A 19,075-nucleotide genomic window follows, 5' to 3' on the forward strand; every position below is an offset into this window, starting at 1 on the left:
GTTGAGAAAAACATATGGGTGGCTAGAAATGAGTCTAAGACAATCTCAGTAATCTGTATTTGGAAACTGACTAGAAGATAAAACCCTATTCAGTGTCACAGAGTAATAGGAAGAGAAGCATTTTGAGTAGCAAGATGTGTTCAGAATTTAAGGACTGATGGTAGCCAGGTGGCAATAACTAAAAAGTTATTTGAAATTCTGAATAAAGTTTGACTGGAAAATTAAATGCCACTGATGAAAAATATCTTAAAAATATCTTAAAATATTATAGAAATATAGGAATTTGTTTTCATTTCACTAATAGCAATGGCAAAACTTTTAGCTATACATATATTTCATAAGAATGTTATTTTCATATCCCTGAGTAGTAATAACAAAATCTTTTAGCTTTACACATAATTAATATATGCATTTTATAGATACCTATTAAACAAAACAAGACAAAACCCCCAAACAACAAAACGAGTGCTTTCAACAAATCAGAAAGATTATATTGAAACTGATACAGTCAAATGCTGCTAGAAGCATTGGAAATTGAAATGACATTTTGGGAAGACCATGTCAATATGTTGCAAGAGTTATAAAGATGATCATAGGATTTTGCCTGGTAATCCTACTCCTGGTTATTAAAAGGAATTTATTCAGTGTATACTAATGAAAATTTACCTTATAGATATAATCTACATGACAATAAGTTATAAGGGGATAATTTAATGTGTGTGTGTGTGTGTTTATTGTTGTTAAGTCTCTAAGTCTTGTTCAACATTTTTGTGACTCCATGGACTATAGCCGGCCAGACTCCTCTGTTCATGGGATTTCCTAGGCAAGAATGCTGAAGTGGATTGCCATTCCTTTCTTCAGGGAATCTTCCTGATCCAGGGATCTAACCCGTGTCTCCTGCTTGGCAGGCAGATTCTTTACCACTCAGCCACCAGGGAAGTCCTTTTGTATGAATTTACACAGTAGAAATATGAAGACTATGAAGAAACACGAGAGGATATTTACATTGCTGTGAAAATATCAGTATTTGTAATTGTCACAATTATCCAAACTTATGTATACCAATAGAGACTCATTGAAAAACATTAAAAATAAAAACAATCCTAATGGTAATATTATAATTTTGTTTTACTTTTTTTGAAAATACCTGTGGCGGATTCATTTCGATGTTTGGCAAAACCAATACAATATTGTAAAGTTTAAAAATAAAATAAAATTTTAAATAAATAAATACATTCCAAAAAAAAGAAAAGAAAAGAAAGTTTGTCAGGACAAATTTTCAAAATCTTTTTTTAAAGGTATATGTAGTAAACTACAATAAAGCAAACCTGTGAATATAGACAGGCTACAAACACCCTTATTTAATTGTTTCTTGGCATGTGGAAAGAGTGGAGTAATAAAGGGGATCAATTGAATGGGAGCAAAGGAGAGAAAAGAGAAGAAAAAGAAGGCAGAAGAATGAGACGTTCGGGAAAGCAGCAGTCTCACTTTGGCTCCCTAAGGAGTCGCCAAGGATGGTGGTGGTGATTTAGTCACTAAGTCATGTCCAACTCTTGCAATCCCATGGACTGTATATAGCTTGCCAGGCTCCTCTGTCCGTGGGATTCTCCAGGCAAGAATACTGGAGTGGGCTGCCATTTCCTTCTCCCCAAGGATGGTACCCCAGGCATATTATCCAGTGGTGGAAGCCTCATGCCACAGCGAATGCTGCATGAGCTAGTGGAGGAACGGGACCACAGTGACCACCCCACCCCTTTTCCTTTACACCATGTCCCAGTGGGCCATCACACTGACATGGCCTTGGGACATGTGTGCAGTGGGAGGTTTGAATTTAGACTGGTGGCAGGAGATGAGACAATTACATTTCTTTTGTACACACATAAGGTTTCACTAACACTTTAACCACAGGAGGAGAAAAGGCCACAAGATGTGGGGTTAGTGTGAGTGGAGACAAAGGAACTTTTTTTTCAAACTAAGAAAGCATCAGTATTGCAAAGACTTTCCGTGATTCCACACCCACCTTGAAAGTCCCCCTCTCAGCACAGGAAGTGCGCTGACCACTGGGGGAATAAAAGAGACTCAGAGGAGCGAAGGTCCTCAGCCTCTTGCTGCACAGCTCAGAGGGACCTCAGCCATGAAACTTCTCATCCTGACCTGCCTGGTGATCTGCAGTCTCGCTGCATACACTGTGGAAGGTAAGTCAAAAGTTATTTATGAGATAAGGAATATCTAGGTGTACGGGCAGTGGCCAGGCATTTTGATACTGACTCAGGTTTTGAATGGAGTCAACTACTTTCTCCAAGCTAAGCCTCAGTCTTTCTGTGTGCAAAATGGGTATAGTTTGACAGTAGGGAACTTTGTAGATTTTGAAGATAGAACTTGATTACAGTCTGGGCTCCTATTTTTCACAACTAGGGGATTTGGGGTAAATTTCTTAACCTCTCCGGGCCTAGGTTTAATTATCTTTAAGATAAATAACTAATTTGCTTACCTACAATTAAAATGAAATACACTTATGACCATTTATCAGATTTCCAGGCAAATACTAATTTGTTTATTAATGTTAGGTGCAGCATAATGAAAACAACTGTATATACCTTTGAAGCTTTTGTCTATTTAGTATTGGTAAATTAAAAAACACTTACCCCTTTGCTGTTCACCTGAAATTATCATAACGTTAATTGGCTATACCCCAATACAAAATAAAAAGTTCAAAAAATAGAAATAGATATACCAGGGATTAAATAATGTGTTTGTTCACATTAACTGCCCCATATCTCAAAAAAATGCTTAAAAATGTAAAGCATTCATGATGGGGGAGTGAGCTAGAGGGTGTATGTTCTGAAGCAAATCAACATTTTGTATTAAAACAGAATTGACTGGAAGCTTGTGAACTCATATTTAGGAAATCCATTTTTACCTTTAAGTGTGTAGGAGAGAATATTATTATTGCTATGAATGTTGTTCCCACTTGTGATAAATTTCTTGAGTTTATAAAAGATCATAAGTATTAACAAATATCAATGACTTATATACAATCAATTAAACTTACAAGACATATTCAGATGAGATTTAGTTACACTGAGACTTGCCTGAACATTCTACACATACTTATTAAAAGATCATTTTTTTTCCCAACTGGTGGGAGTGTATTTTTCCTTATGTCTCTGACAGGAGGGAATATCCTTTGATTATAAATAACTCAGTTAACTCGCCTTTCAACCTCTTAATCTGCAGCCTTCTTACTTAGACTAAAATAGATCATGCATCTGCAAGGGTGCCCATAAATAGAGATGGCACTGTTTGGAACCCCCTGAAATTGGGCCCTGAATAAAAAAATATTGTTGAAATGAAAAGGTTTATACCAAGTGTTGTCTAAACCATGGCTAGCTGGCATTTTTCTGGGAAAATAGGCTGCTGTATGATGGAAACCATGAATGAATAGGGGAATAAAGACTGATGAGGATTGCAGACATTTGAGTATTTCCCTTTCACTGGCTCAGAAAACATTTAGCATTAAAAATAAATTGGCAAATATAGAGGGGAAAGAATGTGCAGGCTAGATATTGAGTGATGGAAAGAGGAGATGAAGAGCAATGTTAGTGAACACCTGCTCAGTTTCATGATTATAAAAACCTTCTGATTTCAGCAACACTATGTCAGAAAGCTCAGATTTGATCATTATCGACTATTATTTTAGATGCTTTTTGGCTTAATATTTCTCAGAGAAATATTCTGTTAGAATATTTGCTTCCCTGAGAAGCAAATACCAGTCTCTTCATCTTAGGAGAAAATAGGCACACAGAAACCTTCATTAGATTTTAGCAAATCTGTAACATTATTAACCCTCCCATGATATTTTTCCTTTCTCCAATGTAAGATGTTCTCAAAACTGAAAAATTTAATCTCCTTTTAGTCCTTCTATTGAGGATAAGAACCTTATGAACTACTTCCTTTATATCTTTCACATTTTACCATTTAAAATAACACCTTAGTGATTCAGTCAAAAATGAGCTACCTCTCCCATGTTTAATATTGACTGTCCCAAACTACTCTTTATCAGGTCACTCTTTGTTATTTGATTGATGACACTCTAACATTTATATTATTAGAAATTATATTTTATTTTTGTTTGCTTGGTTTTTTGTTACAGGTGTGGGGAGTGAAGTTCTAGAAAAGAGCATCTGTGTGAGTCTGACTACACAGCGACTGCCAATTAAAAACATCAAGACCTACACCATCAAGGAGGGCTCCATGAAAGCAGTGATGTGAGTTTCTCTCCCCAAAGCTGGGCTTGATGGAACACAGTGTACAGAAATGCCACCCTCCTCGGGAAAAATAAGTTAACAAGGAGGAAGACCTCAACTTAGCCAACTGTCCTTTTGTTTTTCCATATTAACCATGTCTTTGTGTAGCCCCAAACAATGATGATGACAAAAAAATTGGCAACCAAGTGAAGACTGTCACCATCCTTTCTGATTTATCTTAACAGAATAATCAGACTGGGAACCAGATGAATAATATGCTCATTCCGGAGGGTTAGGTTTAGAGATGTTTGGATCAGATCAGGATTTGAGCACAGAGCCACACTGGTGTGGGATGCCTCCCTTTCCATCCCACCCACGTCCCTGCCTTTCTCTTCCTTGTTGGTGTTCTGGAGTAGAATGCCATATTTTATCAGTTGCTACATCTCAAGGAATAGTGTCAACAACTAGCCTACATGGTACCATTCTCTTTCTAGTATTTCATTTTTAAAATAGCAACACTTCCCAAAATATAATTACAACTTTACCACCAAAAATATGATAAACCACTCTTTGCCCAGAAAATAAGATGAATGTGTTTAGGTTTCAAAAAGAAAAGACATGTAATAAATAACCTGCTGCTGCTGCTGCTAAGTCGCTTCAGTCGTGTGACCCCATAGATAGCAGCCCACCAGGCTCTCCCATCCCTGGTATTTTCCAGGCAAGAGTACTGGAGTGGGGTGCCATTGCCTTCTCCAATAACCTAGATGGCTTCAAATGTCTAGTTTAATTGCATCATTTGGTAGCAATGATGAGAAAAGGAACCTGCACAAAATTCTGAACAAGGAATCTGGGTATTATTTGGAGCTATATTTTCTTCATGAAGAAAATAGATTGCAGAAGAAAGATTTTTTTTAAGATGTAATGGAATCTAATTTTCATTCCAGATCTATCTGGAATACTTATTTTTCCAGTCATTTCTGCACAAGGTCTCTTTTATACAATCTGATCTTAACTTTTGGTCCCAAGGCTTTGAAGATGTGACTAATTTTGCCTATCTTTTCCTTGCATTGCAGATTCATTACCAGACGTGGCCTTAAAGTCTGTGCTGATCCCCACGTTGACTGGGTGAAAAAAGCCGTCCGAACAATAGACAGGTCCACCAGGAGAAATGTGAGCCAGAGCAAGCCTACACAAGCCCAGCAATCCCCCAATACAGCTGTGACCCTGACTGGGTAGTGACCTTCCAGCACCTTGTCCCTTCCCTAGCCAGCCACCTCATTTCCCTTTAAAGCTCATGGACTTATTACATTATATTCACCTTTTATAAAAGTGCTGCATGAGTCTATTTTCTTAGATTTTTATTTTTTTATGTCCTTCATATTCATACAGATGCTCTAATTAATAAATATTTATTATTAAGAATGGTCCCAAAGTGTATTCATTACCTAGTAGGGAAGGTAATACATCATTTGTGTCCCTTTTCTGTCATAATTGTACTTCCTGTTGATAGTATCCATGATGGGAGAGATTATGGTCAGTGTTTATCAGAGATGAAAGCTATATTCATCATTTTTAGGCTTTAGCATGAAATGATTCTCTACACATGAGTCATAGGTGGCAACTGTAACAACGACAATTTTAGCTCTATTTAAACCTGTCTTCATAATGGAGTTCTATTTTTATGGATTAAATGGAAAAACGATCCAACTGCTACTGGTTCCCCATTATGAAGATTCACTACTCAAAAAGAAGCTTCATCAAGCTTGATCTTGAGCACATTCTCATACTTCTGGGTTTCATTTGATCTATAAAGGAAAGAAAAAAAAGGAAAGGACACAGCTTGTCAGTTCTTTCATTTGTCACAGTAGCAAAGATTATACTTTTAATGAAAACATACTTTATTCAAACAAAAATCAATTCTTCCCAAATTGGGCAATGAGCTTACTGCCTTTCTGTGGTTTTCACAATCATCACTACTTTAGTTATCAACACACCATGCTTTTTTTCCTTTTGGCCAGTAAGTTTTCAGTATCCCAACACTGTCATTTAGAACATTTGTTGAATATGACCGCAATTTGCATTAAAGTTTTAAAAGTTTTAATAAACATTACTTCATCTACTCACTAAACATCTCAGATTCATGCCCTCCTATATTCTCATTAAATTGTTCATTTGGTTCATGTTTATGATTCCATTATTCAAGTAGCTGATAGTTTATACATCCACTTCTATCTGACTTTAAATAGTTAAGAAACTGATCAATCCTTGATAGTTTCAAAGGAAGGGAAGGAATTAACTGTTCTCTAGTCCTAAGGGGACAACCAGCAATATCAAGTGTTTTCAGAGGGTAACAAACTGAGGGCATTTGGGAGGAATCAAATCACGTCTAGTCATAGTCATCCAACTATTCACCAGAGAGAAACTGATTAAAACATTGCTTCTTAGCCAGGAGTGGGTTATCTGTCATTTCTCACTGCTATTTGTTTACAATAATGTTCAAAACTGGTCTTAAAGGAAACACAAAGAAAAAAAACCTGTTTTATGAGGGGTAAAACCTAGTAAATCACAGAAGATGAAAGAAATGTTTCCTGATTGAACATGTACTTGAATTTCTGAAATGTCTCCCAAGTGCTAGAAATTTTCAGATCAGTTTAGTCACTCAGTTGTCTGAGTCTTTGTGACCCCATGGACTGCAGCATGCCAGGCCCTGTCCAACATCAACTCCCAGAGCCTACTCAAACTCATGTCTATTGCATTGGTGATTCCATCCAACCATCTCATCCTCTGTTGTCCCCTTCTCCTCCTGCCTTCAATCTTTCCCAGAATCAGGGTCTTTTCCAATGAGTCGGTTCTTTGCATCAGGTGGCCAAAGTATTGGAGTTTTAGCTTCAGCATCAATCCTTCCAATGAATATTCAGAACTGATTTCCTTTAGGATGGACTGGTTGGATCTCCTTGCAGTCCAAGGGACTCTCAAGAGTCTTCTCCAACACCATGGTTCAAAAGCATCAATTCTTTGGCACTCAGCTTTCTTTATAGTCCAATTCTCACATCCATACATGACTACTGGAAAAACCATAGCTTTAACTAGGTGGACCTTTGTTGATAAAGTAATGTCTCTGTTTTTTTATATTCTGTTTAGGTTGGTCATAGCTTTTCTTCCAAGGAGCAAGCATCTTTTAATTTCATGGCTGCAGTCACCATCTGCAGTGATCTTGGAGCCTAAAAGAATAAAGTATCTCACTGTTTCCACTGTTTCCCCATCTATTTGCCATAAAGTGATGGGACCAGATGCCATGATCTTAGTTTTCTGAATGTTGAGTTTTAAGCCAACTTTTTCACTTTCCTCTTGCACCTTCATCAAGAGGCTCTTTAGTTCTTCTTTGCTTTCTGCCATAAGGGTGGTGTCATCTGCATATCTAAGATTATTGATATTTCTCCCGGCAATCTTGATTCCAGCTTGTGCTTCATCCTGCCCAGCATTTTGCATGATGTACTCTGCAAGAGGTTTTCAAGAGAATTAATAATACAAGTGGAAGAGTATAGGTATGCACATCTCGTGATTGCATTATCTAAGGTCATAGGTGATGTTAGAGGTTTCAACCCAACAGTGCACATAACTTTAACTAACTGACTGGATGTTTTGAATCACTTAGGTTGGACCTGCATCTACTAACTATAACTCTGTGGCTGATTGGACTTCAATTCAAAGAAATAATCTAAGAAGGAGAGATCTCAAAATATTAAATATTTTTTTAGTGTCTGAGACTCCTCTTTTGTGCTTCTGTGTTCAATTGTACTAAAATTTAACTTAAAATTTATAATTTATATTGAATCTGCTTGTTTGCCCATCTGTGCTACTCCATCACAATCCTGCAGTCAAACTAAAAGCTGCTTTTGGTGTTATTATGCTAGGTTCCCAGTACCTAGCATAGAACTGGAATGTTCGGGCTCAATTGCTTCAGTCATGTCTGACTCTTTGTGACCCCGTGGACTGTAGCCTACCAGGCTCCTCTGTCCATGAGATTCTCCAGGCAAGAATACTGGGAGTGGGTTGCCATGTCCCCTTAAAGGGGATCTTCCTAACCCAGGGATTGAACCCGTGTCTCCTGCATCTCTTGCATTGCAGGCAGATTCTTTACCCAGTGAGCCACCTGGTAAGCCCATAGACCTGGGAGGGAGGATCAATTAATACTTGTTGGATGAATGGAAGAATAACATATTAGATTATTTGCTTCATTCTGCCCTTTCATATTTCTAAAATTATATAACACAAAGTAAACTTTATTAAGGCTTGAATAAACTTTATTCAATTCAGCAAATATTTTTAGGTACTTGATATAAAACAGGCACTGTGTTAGGCTTAGTATATATCTAGATAAGTAAAACACCACTTCTGTACTCCAAGAGCTCATCTAGCAGACGAGACTATGATGAAAGAGAACCAATATGAAACAGGTAATATTAATAACATGGGCATGCTCAAGAAATAGAAATAACACAGAGAAAGGAATAATTACCTTGAAAATGTTCTTCATTTTTTCTGACTTTAGATATAATTATTAATTATTATTATTAATAAGAAATGGAAGGTGGATTCTTCATTGATTTGAAGAAAGATGTCACATAATTCTCTCTTCACTAGGAAATTCTTCCACTGGGATTGTAATATTTGTAGAGTATTATGTTCTTTCATAGATATTTGATACAACAATACAGTGTCTAAAATTGTCACTGCAATTTAAATGGTGAGAAAACTGAGCTGCAGAGAGATTGATTGTCTTGGCTAAGAGCACAAAGTTCTTAATAAACTGATCCTGGTCTCAGATAGTGATTTTCTATGATATTCCAGCCTCAGGAAGGAGCACGATTATGTACAAGTCTTCCTAGAGGAGGTATGATGGGAGAAAGGAAAATATTTTTGACAAGTAATTTTAGAACAACTGGACATCCACATGCAAAAAACCCTCTAGACACAGACCTTACACATTTCATGAAAAATTAACCCAAAATATATTATAGGTGAAATGTAAAATGCAAAATTATTAAACATCTAGATGATGACATATGATAAAATCTTGACTACCTTGGATTTGGAGATGATTTTTTCTTTAAATCTGACAGTAAAGATATGTTCCTTAAGAGAAAAATTTAAGTTGGTGCTTATTAAAATTATAAATTTCTGTTCTTTGAAAGACACTGTCAAGTAAAGATAATGTCACAGATTAGGAGAAAATATTTTCAAGAGACATCTGATTTAAAAAAAAAAAATGTTACCCAAAGCACACAGAGAACTCTTAAAATGTGACAACAAGAAAGCAAGCAACTTGATTGAATAACCCAGGCAAAAGGTCTTAACAAATGCCTCAGTACAGGAGACATATAGATGGAAAATAAACATAGGAAAAGGTTCTCAGCATTATACCTCATTAGGAAATTGCAAATGAAAAATAAGGAGATACTACTATACACCTATGCAAATGGCAAAAATTTAAAACATGAACAGTATCAAATGAAGCCACAGGAATTCACCTTGGAGCAACCAAAATGTCCTTCAATAGGTGGCTGGATAAATGCACTGTGGTATATCCATAGGGGCTTCCCCAGTGACTCAGTGCGTAGAGAATCCACCTACAATGCAGAAGAGCCAGTAGATATGGGTTCGATCCCTGGGTAGGGAAGATCCACTGGAGAAGGAAAATGGCAATCTATTCCAGTAGTCTTGCCTGGAAAAATCTCATGAGCAGAGGAGGCTGGCGGGCTACAGTCCAAAGAGTTGCAAAGAGTTGGATATGACTGAGTGACTACACACACACACATATCCCTACAATGATATATTCTTCAGTAATAAAAAGAAATGAGCTATTAAAGTCACAGAAGATATGGAAAGAACTTAAAAATATATTACTAATGAAAGAAGTCAATATGAAAAATATATATAATACATGATTTTAACTTTATGGAATTTTGGAAAAGGCTAAATTATGGAGGTGGTAAAGAGTGGTTGTTTGTCTAAGTACAGTAACACCTGCTCCCTTTTGGTTTCCACATTCATGGGATATCTTCTAGCCCTTTACTTTAAGTTAATGTGTATCCATAAAGATGAAATGAGTCTCTTGTAGGCAGTATGCATTTTTTTAATCCATTTAGTCACTTCACCTCTTTTGATTGGAGAATTTAATTCATTTACATTTAAAGTAATTAATAATCCATGCAATTCAGTTCAGTTGCTGAGGCGTGTCCGACTCTTTGTGGCCCCATGGACTGCAGCATGCTAGGCTTCCCTGTCCATTACCAACTCCCAGAGCTTGCTCAAACTCATGTCCATTGACTCAGTGATGCCATCCAATCATCTCATCCTCTGTCATCCCCTTCTGTTCCTGCCTTCAATCTTTCCCAGCATCAGGGTCTTTTCCAATGAGTCAGTTCTTTGCATCAGGTGGCCAAAGTATTGGAGCTTCAGCTTCAGCATCAGTCCTTCCAGTGAATATTCAGGACCGATCTCCTTTATGATTGACTTATTTGAACTTACTAATGTCATTATAATAGTTTTCTAGTTGCTTTATAGTCCCCTTGTTTCTTCCTTCCCCTCTTGCTGAGTTTATTTATGAAGTGATGATTTTCTAAGTGATATGCTTTGATTCCTATATCTTATCTTTTGTGTATACACTAGAAGTTTTTGCTTTGTAGTTACTATGAGGGCTTCCCTGGTGGCTCAGAGGGTAAAACGTCTGCCCACAATGCAGAAGACCTGGGTTTCATCCCCAGGTCAGGAAGATCCCTTGGTGAAGGAAATGGCAACCCACTCCAGTACTTTTGCCTGGAAAATGCCATTGACAGAGGAGCCTGGTAGGCTATAGTCAATGGGATCTCAAAGAGTCATACACAACTGAGCAACCTCACTTTATCATGAGCTATATACATATCTTACAAATATAGCAGTGCACAAATGCACTAATCCAGGTAAGAAGAAATGGTGGCTGGGGATTGGGTCTCTTAGGGTAGTAAGAAGAGTTTAGATTCTATTTTGAAGTTAGACAACTGTATTTCCTGACAGATTGGGTGGGGCATGTAAGAGAAGGAGAGGAATCAAGGATGAGAGAATTTTTGCTATTATCTTTCAACTGTGGGCATTTCAATCAATACCCACATATTAGCAATTTATGCCCATTGTGTCCTAGGCCTCCACTTTTTCTTGATTACTTAATTCTCTCCACTAGAGACTCTATTAGGAGAAGGCAATGGCACCCCACTCAGTACTTTTGCCTGGAAAATCCCATGGATGGAGGAGCCTGGTAGGCTGCAGTCCATGGGCCTGGGCAGAGTCGGACACGACTGAACGACTTCACTTTCAGTTTTCACTTTCATGCATTGGAGAAGGAAATGGCAACCCACTCCAGTGTTCTTTCCTGGAGAATCCCAGGGACGGGGGAGCCTGGTGGGCTGCAGTCTATGGGGTCGCACAGAGTCGGACACGACTGAAGCGACTTAGCAGCAGCAGCAGCAGAGACTCTATTGCATGCTTTGAAAAACTGAAATTAATTCATTCTCAGAGTTTAAGAAACTCCATTTCAATATGGTAAGTAAGAGTTCAGCCTTGGGTCAAATTGTCTTTTAATTATAAACGTGAGAGGAAGATATAGACACAGTCTTCGGAATGTATGTATTTAGATATTCATCTTTTATTTAATGTACAGTGACTGTAATGTTGGTCTCTTGAAATGAATTCACTTGTTCAAAAACCATTTAGTGAATGAATATTATATAGCAGACATTCTGCCTTGCCAGGGACAGACTGAAGCCAATTATCTATTTTCAAGGAGGCTGCCACCTAGTGGGAGATGCAGAAATGTAATTGAATAGAAGAATAAAATGAGAGTAGTGATAGAACAGTGGTGGCTTTGCCTGGAGAATCCCAGGGATGGGGGAGCCTGGTGGGCTGCTCTCTATGGGATCGCACAGAGTTGGACACGACTGAAGTGACTTAGCAGCAGTGGTGGCTAGAAAGTGCCAACAGAGCTCAGAAGGAGGCACAACTAATTATATCTTGAGGAATTCAGGAAAACTTACAGGAAGAGGAAGAGTTTACAGATAGCTATATAGGGAGCTTGGATGGGCATTCCTGATAAAGGAAATAGTAAGTGGGTAGTAGAAAAGACATGTGGGCGTTAGGAGTTGGGCTGTAAAGAAAGCTGAGTGCCAAAGAATTGATGCTTTTGAATTGTGGTGTTGGAGAAGACTCTTGAGAGCCCCTTGGACTGCAAGGAGATCCAACCAGTCCATCCTAAAGGAGATCAGTCCTGGGTGTTCATTGGAAGGACTGATGCTGAAGCTGAAGCTCCACTATTTTGGCCACCTCACGGGAAGAGTTGACTCACTGGAAAAGACCCTGATGGTGGGAGGGATTGGGGGCAGGAGCAGAAGGGGATGACAGAGGATGAGATGGCTGGATGACATCACCGACTCGATGGACATGAGTTTAGGTGAACTCCAGGAGTTGGTGATAGACAGGGAGGCCTGGCGTGCCACAATTCATGGGGTCTCAAAGAGTTGGACACAACTGAGAGACTGAACTGAACTGAACTGAAAGGAAAAGCATTGTTAGATCTGAGCATCTTCATATACGAAAATGTGAGGTTTGAAATGAATCTTGTATGTGTTGGGAATTAGCAAACATATGTCAGTAGGAAAACAACTCAATTAGATTAAGATTTTATAATAATTTCTCTGGCAATGCTGCAGAGAATATCTTGAAAAGGGAGGAGACCCAGACCTGGGAATCAGTTGGTCTACTTACGTAGTCCTAACAAGGAATGAAGAGGTCTTGCCTTGAACATTCTAGAGAGACAGGAGAAGACATATACATGAGCTACATATACAGTTAGTATGGCTTGTTTGTATGGCTTGTTTGGAAATAACATATGGATATCCAACGAGTCTAAGAAGACCCAAGTAATCTTAGACCCTGTGAGTCTTAGATTGGAGAAGGCAATGGCACCCCACTCCAATACTCTTGCCTGGAAAATCCCATGGACGGAGGAGCCTGGAAAGCTGAGGTCCATGGGGTCACTGAGGGTCAGACACGACTGAGCAACCTCACTTTCATGCATTGGAGAAGGAAATGGCAGCCCACTCCAGTATTCTTGCCTGGAGAATCCCAGGGACGGGGGAGCCTGGTGAGCTAACGTCTATGGGGTCACACAGAGTCGGACACGACTGAAGTGACTTAGCAGCAGCAGCAGCATGAGTCTTAGATGCTTCTTAGAGCCAATGAGTCTAAGAAGACCCAAATAATCTGTATTTAGATACTGAAAAGAAGGTAAAACCTTATTCAATGTCACAGAGTAATAGGAGAGAGAGCATTCTGAATGGAAAGATATGTTGAGTTTAAGGACTGATGGTATAGCCAGGTGGAGTTAACAAGAAAGATATTCAAATTCCTGAGTAAAGTCTGACTGGAAAATTAAATGCCATTGATGAAAAATATCTTAGAGTTTAGCCTATAATTTTATAGGAATATAGGAAATACAGGAATTTGCTTCCATATACCTAATAGCAATGGCAAACCACTTTTAGCTATACATATACTTAATATGCAGAGAAGGCAATGGCACCCCACTCCAATACTCTTGCCTGGAAAATCCCATGGACAGAGGAGCCTGGTAGGCTGCAGTCCGTGGGGTCGCTAAGAGTTGGACACGACTGAGCAACTTCACTTTCACTTTTCACTTTCATGCATTGGAGAAGGAAATGGCAACCCACTCCAGTGTTCTTGCCTGGAGAATCCCAGGGATGGGGGAGCCTGGTGGGCTTCCGTCTATGGGGTCGCACAGAGTCGGACACGACTGAAGCGACATAGCAGCAGCAGCAGCAGCAGCAGCAGCATACATAATATGAATTTTATTTTTGTATCCCTACATAGTAATGACAAAACCTTTTAGCTTCATACATAATTAATACATGCATCAGAGACGATCTCCTGGAGAAGGGAATAGCTATCCACTCCAGTATTCTTGCCTGGAGAATCCCGTGGACAGAGGAGCCTGGTTGGCTGGAGTCCATGAGGTTGCAAATAGTCAGACACAACTGAGTGACATTTTTTAAAAATAGATACCTACTAAACAAAATAAGACAAAACCCAACAACAAACTGAGTGCCAGAAAGGGTTCATTACAAGTGATACAGTCAAACACTGCTAGAAGCACAGCAAATAGAAATTATATTCTGGGAAGATTATGTCAATATGTAGCAAGAGTTATAAAGATGATCATACGATTTTGCCTAGTAATCCTACTCCTGGTCATTGGTGTATATCAGTGAATATTTATCTTATAGACATGGTCTACATAACAATATGTTATAAGGGAATGGCTTAATATGTCTGTGTTTACTCAGAATATGAAGACTCTTTTATATGAAGACTATAAAAAAATAGGAAGATTTTTACATTGACATAAAAATAGTCTAAATATTTATAATTGTCACAGCTGTGTAAACATGTATACCAATAGAGATTCACTGAAAATCATTAACAACAAAAACCATCAGAATGGTAATATTATACATAATTTTGTTTTTCTTAAAACAATAATTTCTTAAAAATCATCTATAGATAATGTTTTGTTTTTCTTTTTTCCAAAATAAAGTTTATGTGAGGACAACTTTTCAAAATCTATTTTAAAAAACATGTAGTAAGCTACAATGAAGCAAACCTGTGAATATAGACAGGCTCCAAACACTCTTATTTAAATGTTCCTTGGGCATGTGGAAAGGGTGGTGTAAGAAAGGGGATCAACTGAATGTGGGCAGAGGACAGATGAGAAGAAAAAGAAGACAGAGGATTGAAAAACTTGGGAAAGCAACAGTATCTTTTTGGCTCCCTGTGGAGTCACCAAGGGCATATGACCCAGGGTGGTGGAAGCCTCATGTCACAGCGAACGCTGCATGAGCTAGTCGGGGAATGAGACCACGGTGACCACCCCACCGCTTTTCCTTTACACCATGTTCCAGCTGGGCCACCACACCGACATGGCCTTGGGACATGTGTGCAGTGGGAGGTTTGACTTTAGACTGGTGGCAGGAGACGAGACAACTACGTTTCTTTTGTACACACATAAGGTTTCACTGACACATTAACCACAGGAGGAGGAGAAAAGGCCACAAGATGTGGGGTTAGTGTGAGTGGGGACAAAGAAACTTTTTTTTTTTCAAACTAAGAAAGCACCAGTATTGCAAAGACTTTCCGTGATTCCACACTCACTTTGAAACTCCCCCTCTCAGCACAGGAAGTGTGCTGACCATTGGGGGGATAAAAGAGACTCAGAGGAGTGAAGGTCCTCAGCCTCTTGCTGCACAGCTCAGAGGGACCTCAGCCATGAAACTTCTCATCCTGACCTGCCTGGTGATCTGCAGTCTCGCTGCATATACTGTGGAAGGTGAGTCAAAGGTTATTATGAGATAAGGAACATCTAGGTGTGCAGGCAGTGGCCAGGCATTTTGGTATTGACTCAGGTTTTGAATGGAGTAAGCTACTTTCTCCAAGCTAAGCCTCAGTCTTCCTGTGTGCAAAATGGGAATAATTTGACTCTAGAGGATCTTGTGGATTTCGCAGATATATCTTGGCTAACAGCTAGGCTCCTATTTTTCACAACTGGGCAATTTGGGGTAAGTTTCTTAACTTGCTTTTGCCTATGCTTACTATAAGATGAATATGATAACTGATACACTTACCTGGGGTTAAAATGAAATAAACATTATATATAATCAATAGTGTAAATTATAATAAACTTATAGGAAACTTTTCAGGTTACTACACAAGTCCTAGTTTCTTAATTAATGTTAGCTGTGGAATGGTGATGACAATTGTGTATACCTTTGAGGCTTTTGCCTATTTAATATTGATCTTGATAAATTCTCAAAAAATTTGAGAGCTCAGTCATGATGTGGGAATGACTAGAGAGTGTTATGTTCTGAAACAAATCAATGTTTTCTATTAAAACAAAAATGATTGGAAGCTCATACCTTCATACCCAGGAAATCAATATTACATTTAAATGTGTAGGAGAGTCTATATTACTGCTATGAATGTTGTTCCCATTTAGGATAAACTTATTGAATTTGTATGAGACTATAGTGCTAACAAATATCAATGCCTTATATACAATCAAATAAACTATAAGGCATACCCAGTTGAGACTTAGCTACAATACTGAGCATTTGACACGTATTTTTTAAAGGATCATTTGTTCTCAGCTGGTCGGAGTACATTTCTCTTGGCAGCTCTGACCACAAGAAGGAATATCCTTGGGATATAATTAATGCTTCAGAAACTCTCTTTTAAAACTCCTAATCTGTAGACTTGATACTTAGACCAAAATATCTGAGCCTGATTGTGGATCCCCACGGTTCTCTGTAAATAGTGACGGTACGGTCTGAAAGTCCCTGAAATTGTTCCCTAAATAAAATACTCTTAAAACAAAAAGTTTAAGTCAAATGTTGCCTGAACTGTGGCTGGCTGGCATTTTTCTGAGACAAGAGGCTGGCATTTGGTGCAAACTCATATATGGGTAGGGGAACAAAGATTGAGGATTGTGGACACTGGGGTATTTCCCTCTTTCACTGGGTTCACAGATAGTTCAGCATTAAAGAAAATTGGCAAATACAGCAGATAGAGAATACGCAGGCTGGATACTGAGGGATGGAGAGAAGGGGAGATGAAGAGCAACGTTAGTGAACATCTTCTCAGTCCCATGTTTATAAAAAGCCTCCTGATATCAGCAGCACTATAGTTCAAAACTATCATCATCAGTTATTATTTTAGATGATTTTTCACTGAATATTTCTCTGAGAATATTTGCTTCCCTGAGAAGCAACTATCAGTCTCTTCAGCTTAGGAGAAAGTCAGCACTTAAAAACTTCTATTACATTTTAGGAAACCCTTTATATTATTAACTGTTCCAAGTTATTTTTCCTTCTCCAATGTAAGATATTCTGGAAACTGTTAAATTTAATCCCCCCAGGCCATATCTATTGAGGATGAGGACTCTGTGAACTATTGTCTTCACATATTTCTCATTTTACAATTTAAAATAACACCTTTAGTGATTCAATCAAAAATGAACTACCTCTCCCATGTTTAATATTGACTGTCCCAAACTACTCTTTATCAGGTCACTCTTTGTTATCTAATTGATGACACTCTAACATTTATATTGTTAGAAATTACATTTTATTTTTGTTTGCTTGGTTTTCTGTACAGGTGTGGGGACTGAAGTTCTAGAAAAGAGCATCTGTGTGAGTCTGACTACACAACGACTGCCAATTAAAAACATCAAGACCTACACCATCAAGGAGGGCTCTGTGAAAGCAGTGATGTGAGTTTCTCTCCCCAAAACTGGGCTTGATGGAACACAGTGTACGGGAATGACGCCCTCCTCGGGAAAAATAAGTTAACAAGGAGGAAGACCTCAACTTAGCCAACTGTCCTTTTGGTTTTCCATATTAACCATGTCTTTGTGAAGCCCCAAACAATGATGACAAAAACTTGGCAACCGAGTTAAGACTGTCACCCTCCTTTCTGATTTATCTTAACAGAATAATCGGACTGGGAACCAGATAGATAATGTGCTCGGTCCCAAGGGTTAGGTTTAGAGATGGCTGGATCAGATCAGAATTGGAGCACAGAGCCACACTGGTGTGGGATATCTCTCTATTCCCACCCACCCCTTCCCTGCCTTTACTTTCTGATGCCTGGAGTAGAATGCCATATTTTATCAGTTGCCACATCTCAAGGAATAGTGTCAACAATTAGCCTACATGGTACCATTCTCTTTCCAGGATTTCATTTTCAAAATAGCAACACTTCCCAACATATAATCACAACTTTACCCTCCACCCCTTCAAATAAGATAAATAAATCACCTTTTGTGCAGAAGATAGGATGACTGTGCTTAGATTTGAAAAAAGAAAAAGGACCTCAAATGTCTAGTTTAATTACATCACTTGGTGGCAATGATGAGATAGGAGTCTGAAAATTATGCTGAACAAGGAATCTGGGTATTACCTGGAGCTATTTCTTCTTCATGAAAAAATAGATTGCAGAAGAATGATTTTCATTTATGATCTTGTGAATCTGAAAGACTGATTTATCCAGTCATTTCTGCACAAGATCTCTTTTATATGATCTGATCTTAACTTTTGGTCCCAAGGCTTTGAGGATGTGACTAATTTTGCCTATCTTTTCCTTGTATTGCAGATTCATTACCAGAAGAGGATTTAAAATCTGTGCTGATCCTCAAGCTGCCTGGGTGAAAAAAGCCGTCCAAAAGATAGACAGGAAAAATATAAGCCAGGCCAAGCCTACAGGAGCCTAGCAATCCACCAATACAACTGTGACCCTGACTGGGTAGTGACCTTCCAGCACTTTGTCCCTTCCCTAGCCAGCCACCTCATTTCCCTTCAAAGCCTATGGACTGATTACATTATATTCACTTTTCATAAAAATGCTGCATGAGTCAAATTATTTTCTTATATTTAATATTTATTTTGTAATCATTCAGATGTTCTAATTAATAAATATTTATTATTAAGAATATTCCACAAATTTATTCATTACATATTGGGAAAGGTAATACATCATTTGTGTTCCATTTCTGTCCTTACCATTCCTCCTTTTGATCCCTGATGGGAGAGATTATATCAGTGTTTATCAGAGATGAAAGCTATATTCATTATTCTTAGGTTCTAGCATGAAGTTGTTCTCTACACAACTCATAGGTGACAACTGTGATGATGACAATTTAAGCCTTATTTCAACCTGTCTTCATCATG

General features: G+C 38.3%; 2 protein-coding genes across 2 annotated transcripts; both read left to right on the forward strand.

Annotated features, from left to right (window-relative positions):
• The first annotated feature begins 1,890 nt into the window (after window positions 1-1,890).
• On the forward strand, window positions 1,891-5,592 carry LOC113907083 (lymphotactin-like). Its single transcript, XM_027565950.1, has 3 exons — window positions 1,891-2,195; window positions 4,154-4,268; window positions 5,321-5,592. The coding sequence occupies exons 1-3, from the start codon at window positions 2,135-2,137 to the stop codon at window positions 5,481-5,483; spliced, it is 339 nt and encodes a 112-aa protein (XP_027421751.1). The 5' UTR covers window positions 1,891-2,134; the 3' UTR covers window positions 5,484-5,592.
• Window positions 5,593-15,413: 9,821 nt separating this feature from the next.
• LOC113906501 (lymphotactin-like) lies at window positions 15,414-18,830 on the forward strand. The gene is made up of 3 exons (XM_027564736.1): window positions 15,414-15,681; window positions 17,505-17,619; window positions 18,501-18,830. Exons 1-3 carry the CDS (start codon window positions 15,621-15,623, stop codon window positions 18,616-18,618), a joined length of 294 nt encoding a protein of 97 aa, XP_027420537.1. The 5' UTR covers window positions 15,414-15,620; the 3' UTR covers window positions 18,619-18,830.
• Window positions 18,831-19,075: the final 245 nt, after the last annotated feature.

Source organism: Bos indicus x Bos taurus, chromosome 16 (assembly GCF_003369695.1).
Source record: "Bos indicus x Bos taurus breed Angus x Brahman F1 hybrid chromosome 16, Bos_hybrid_MaternalHap_v2.0, whole genome shotgun sequence".
Taxonomy (NCBI): domain Eukaryota; kingdom Metazoa; phylum Chordata; class Mammalia; order Artiodactyla; family Bovidae; genus Bos; species Bos indicus x Bos taurus.

Bases quoted from the DNA above. Each gene is read 5' to 3' on its own strand.
- LOC113906501 (XM_027564736.1), top strand. From the start codon at position 15,621: ATGAAACTTCTCATCCTGACCTGCCTGGTGATCTGCAGTCTCGCTGCA. The intron at 15,682-17,504 runs GTGAGTCAAAGG...TTTTCTGTACAG, and splicing joins CGCTGCATATACTGTGGAAG to GTGTGGGGACTGAAGTTCTA. The intron at 17,620-18,500 runs GTGAGTTTCTCT...CTTGTATTGCAG, and splicing joins GGCTCTGTGAAAGCAGTGAT to ATTCATTACCAGAAGAGGAT.
- LOC113907083 (XM_027565950.1), top strand. From the start codon at position 2,135: ATGAAACTTCTCATCCTGACCTGCCTGGTGATCTGCAGTCTCGCTGCA. The intron at 2,196-4,153 runs GTAAGTCAAAAG...TTTTTGTTACAG, and splicing joins CGCTGCATACACTGTGGAAG to GTGTGGGGAGTGAAGTTCTA. The intron at 4,269-5,320 runs GTGAGTTTCTCT...CTTGCATTGCAG, and splicing joins GGCTCCATGAAAGCAGTGAT to ATTCATTACCAGACGTGGCC.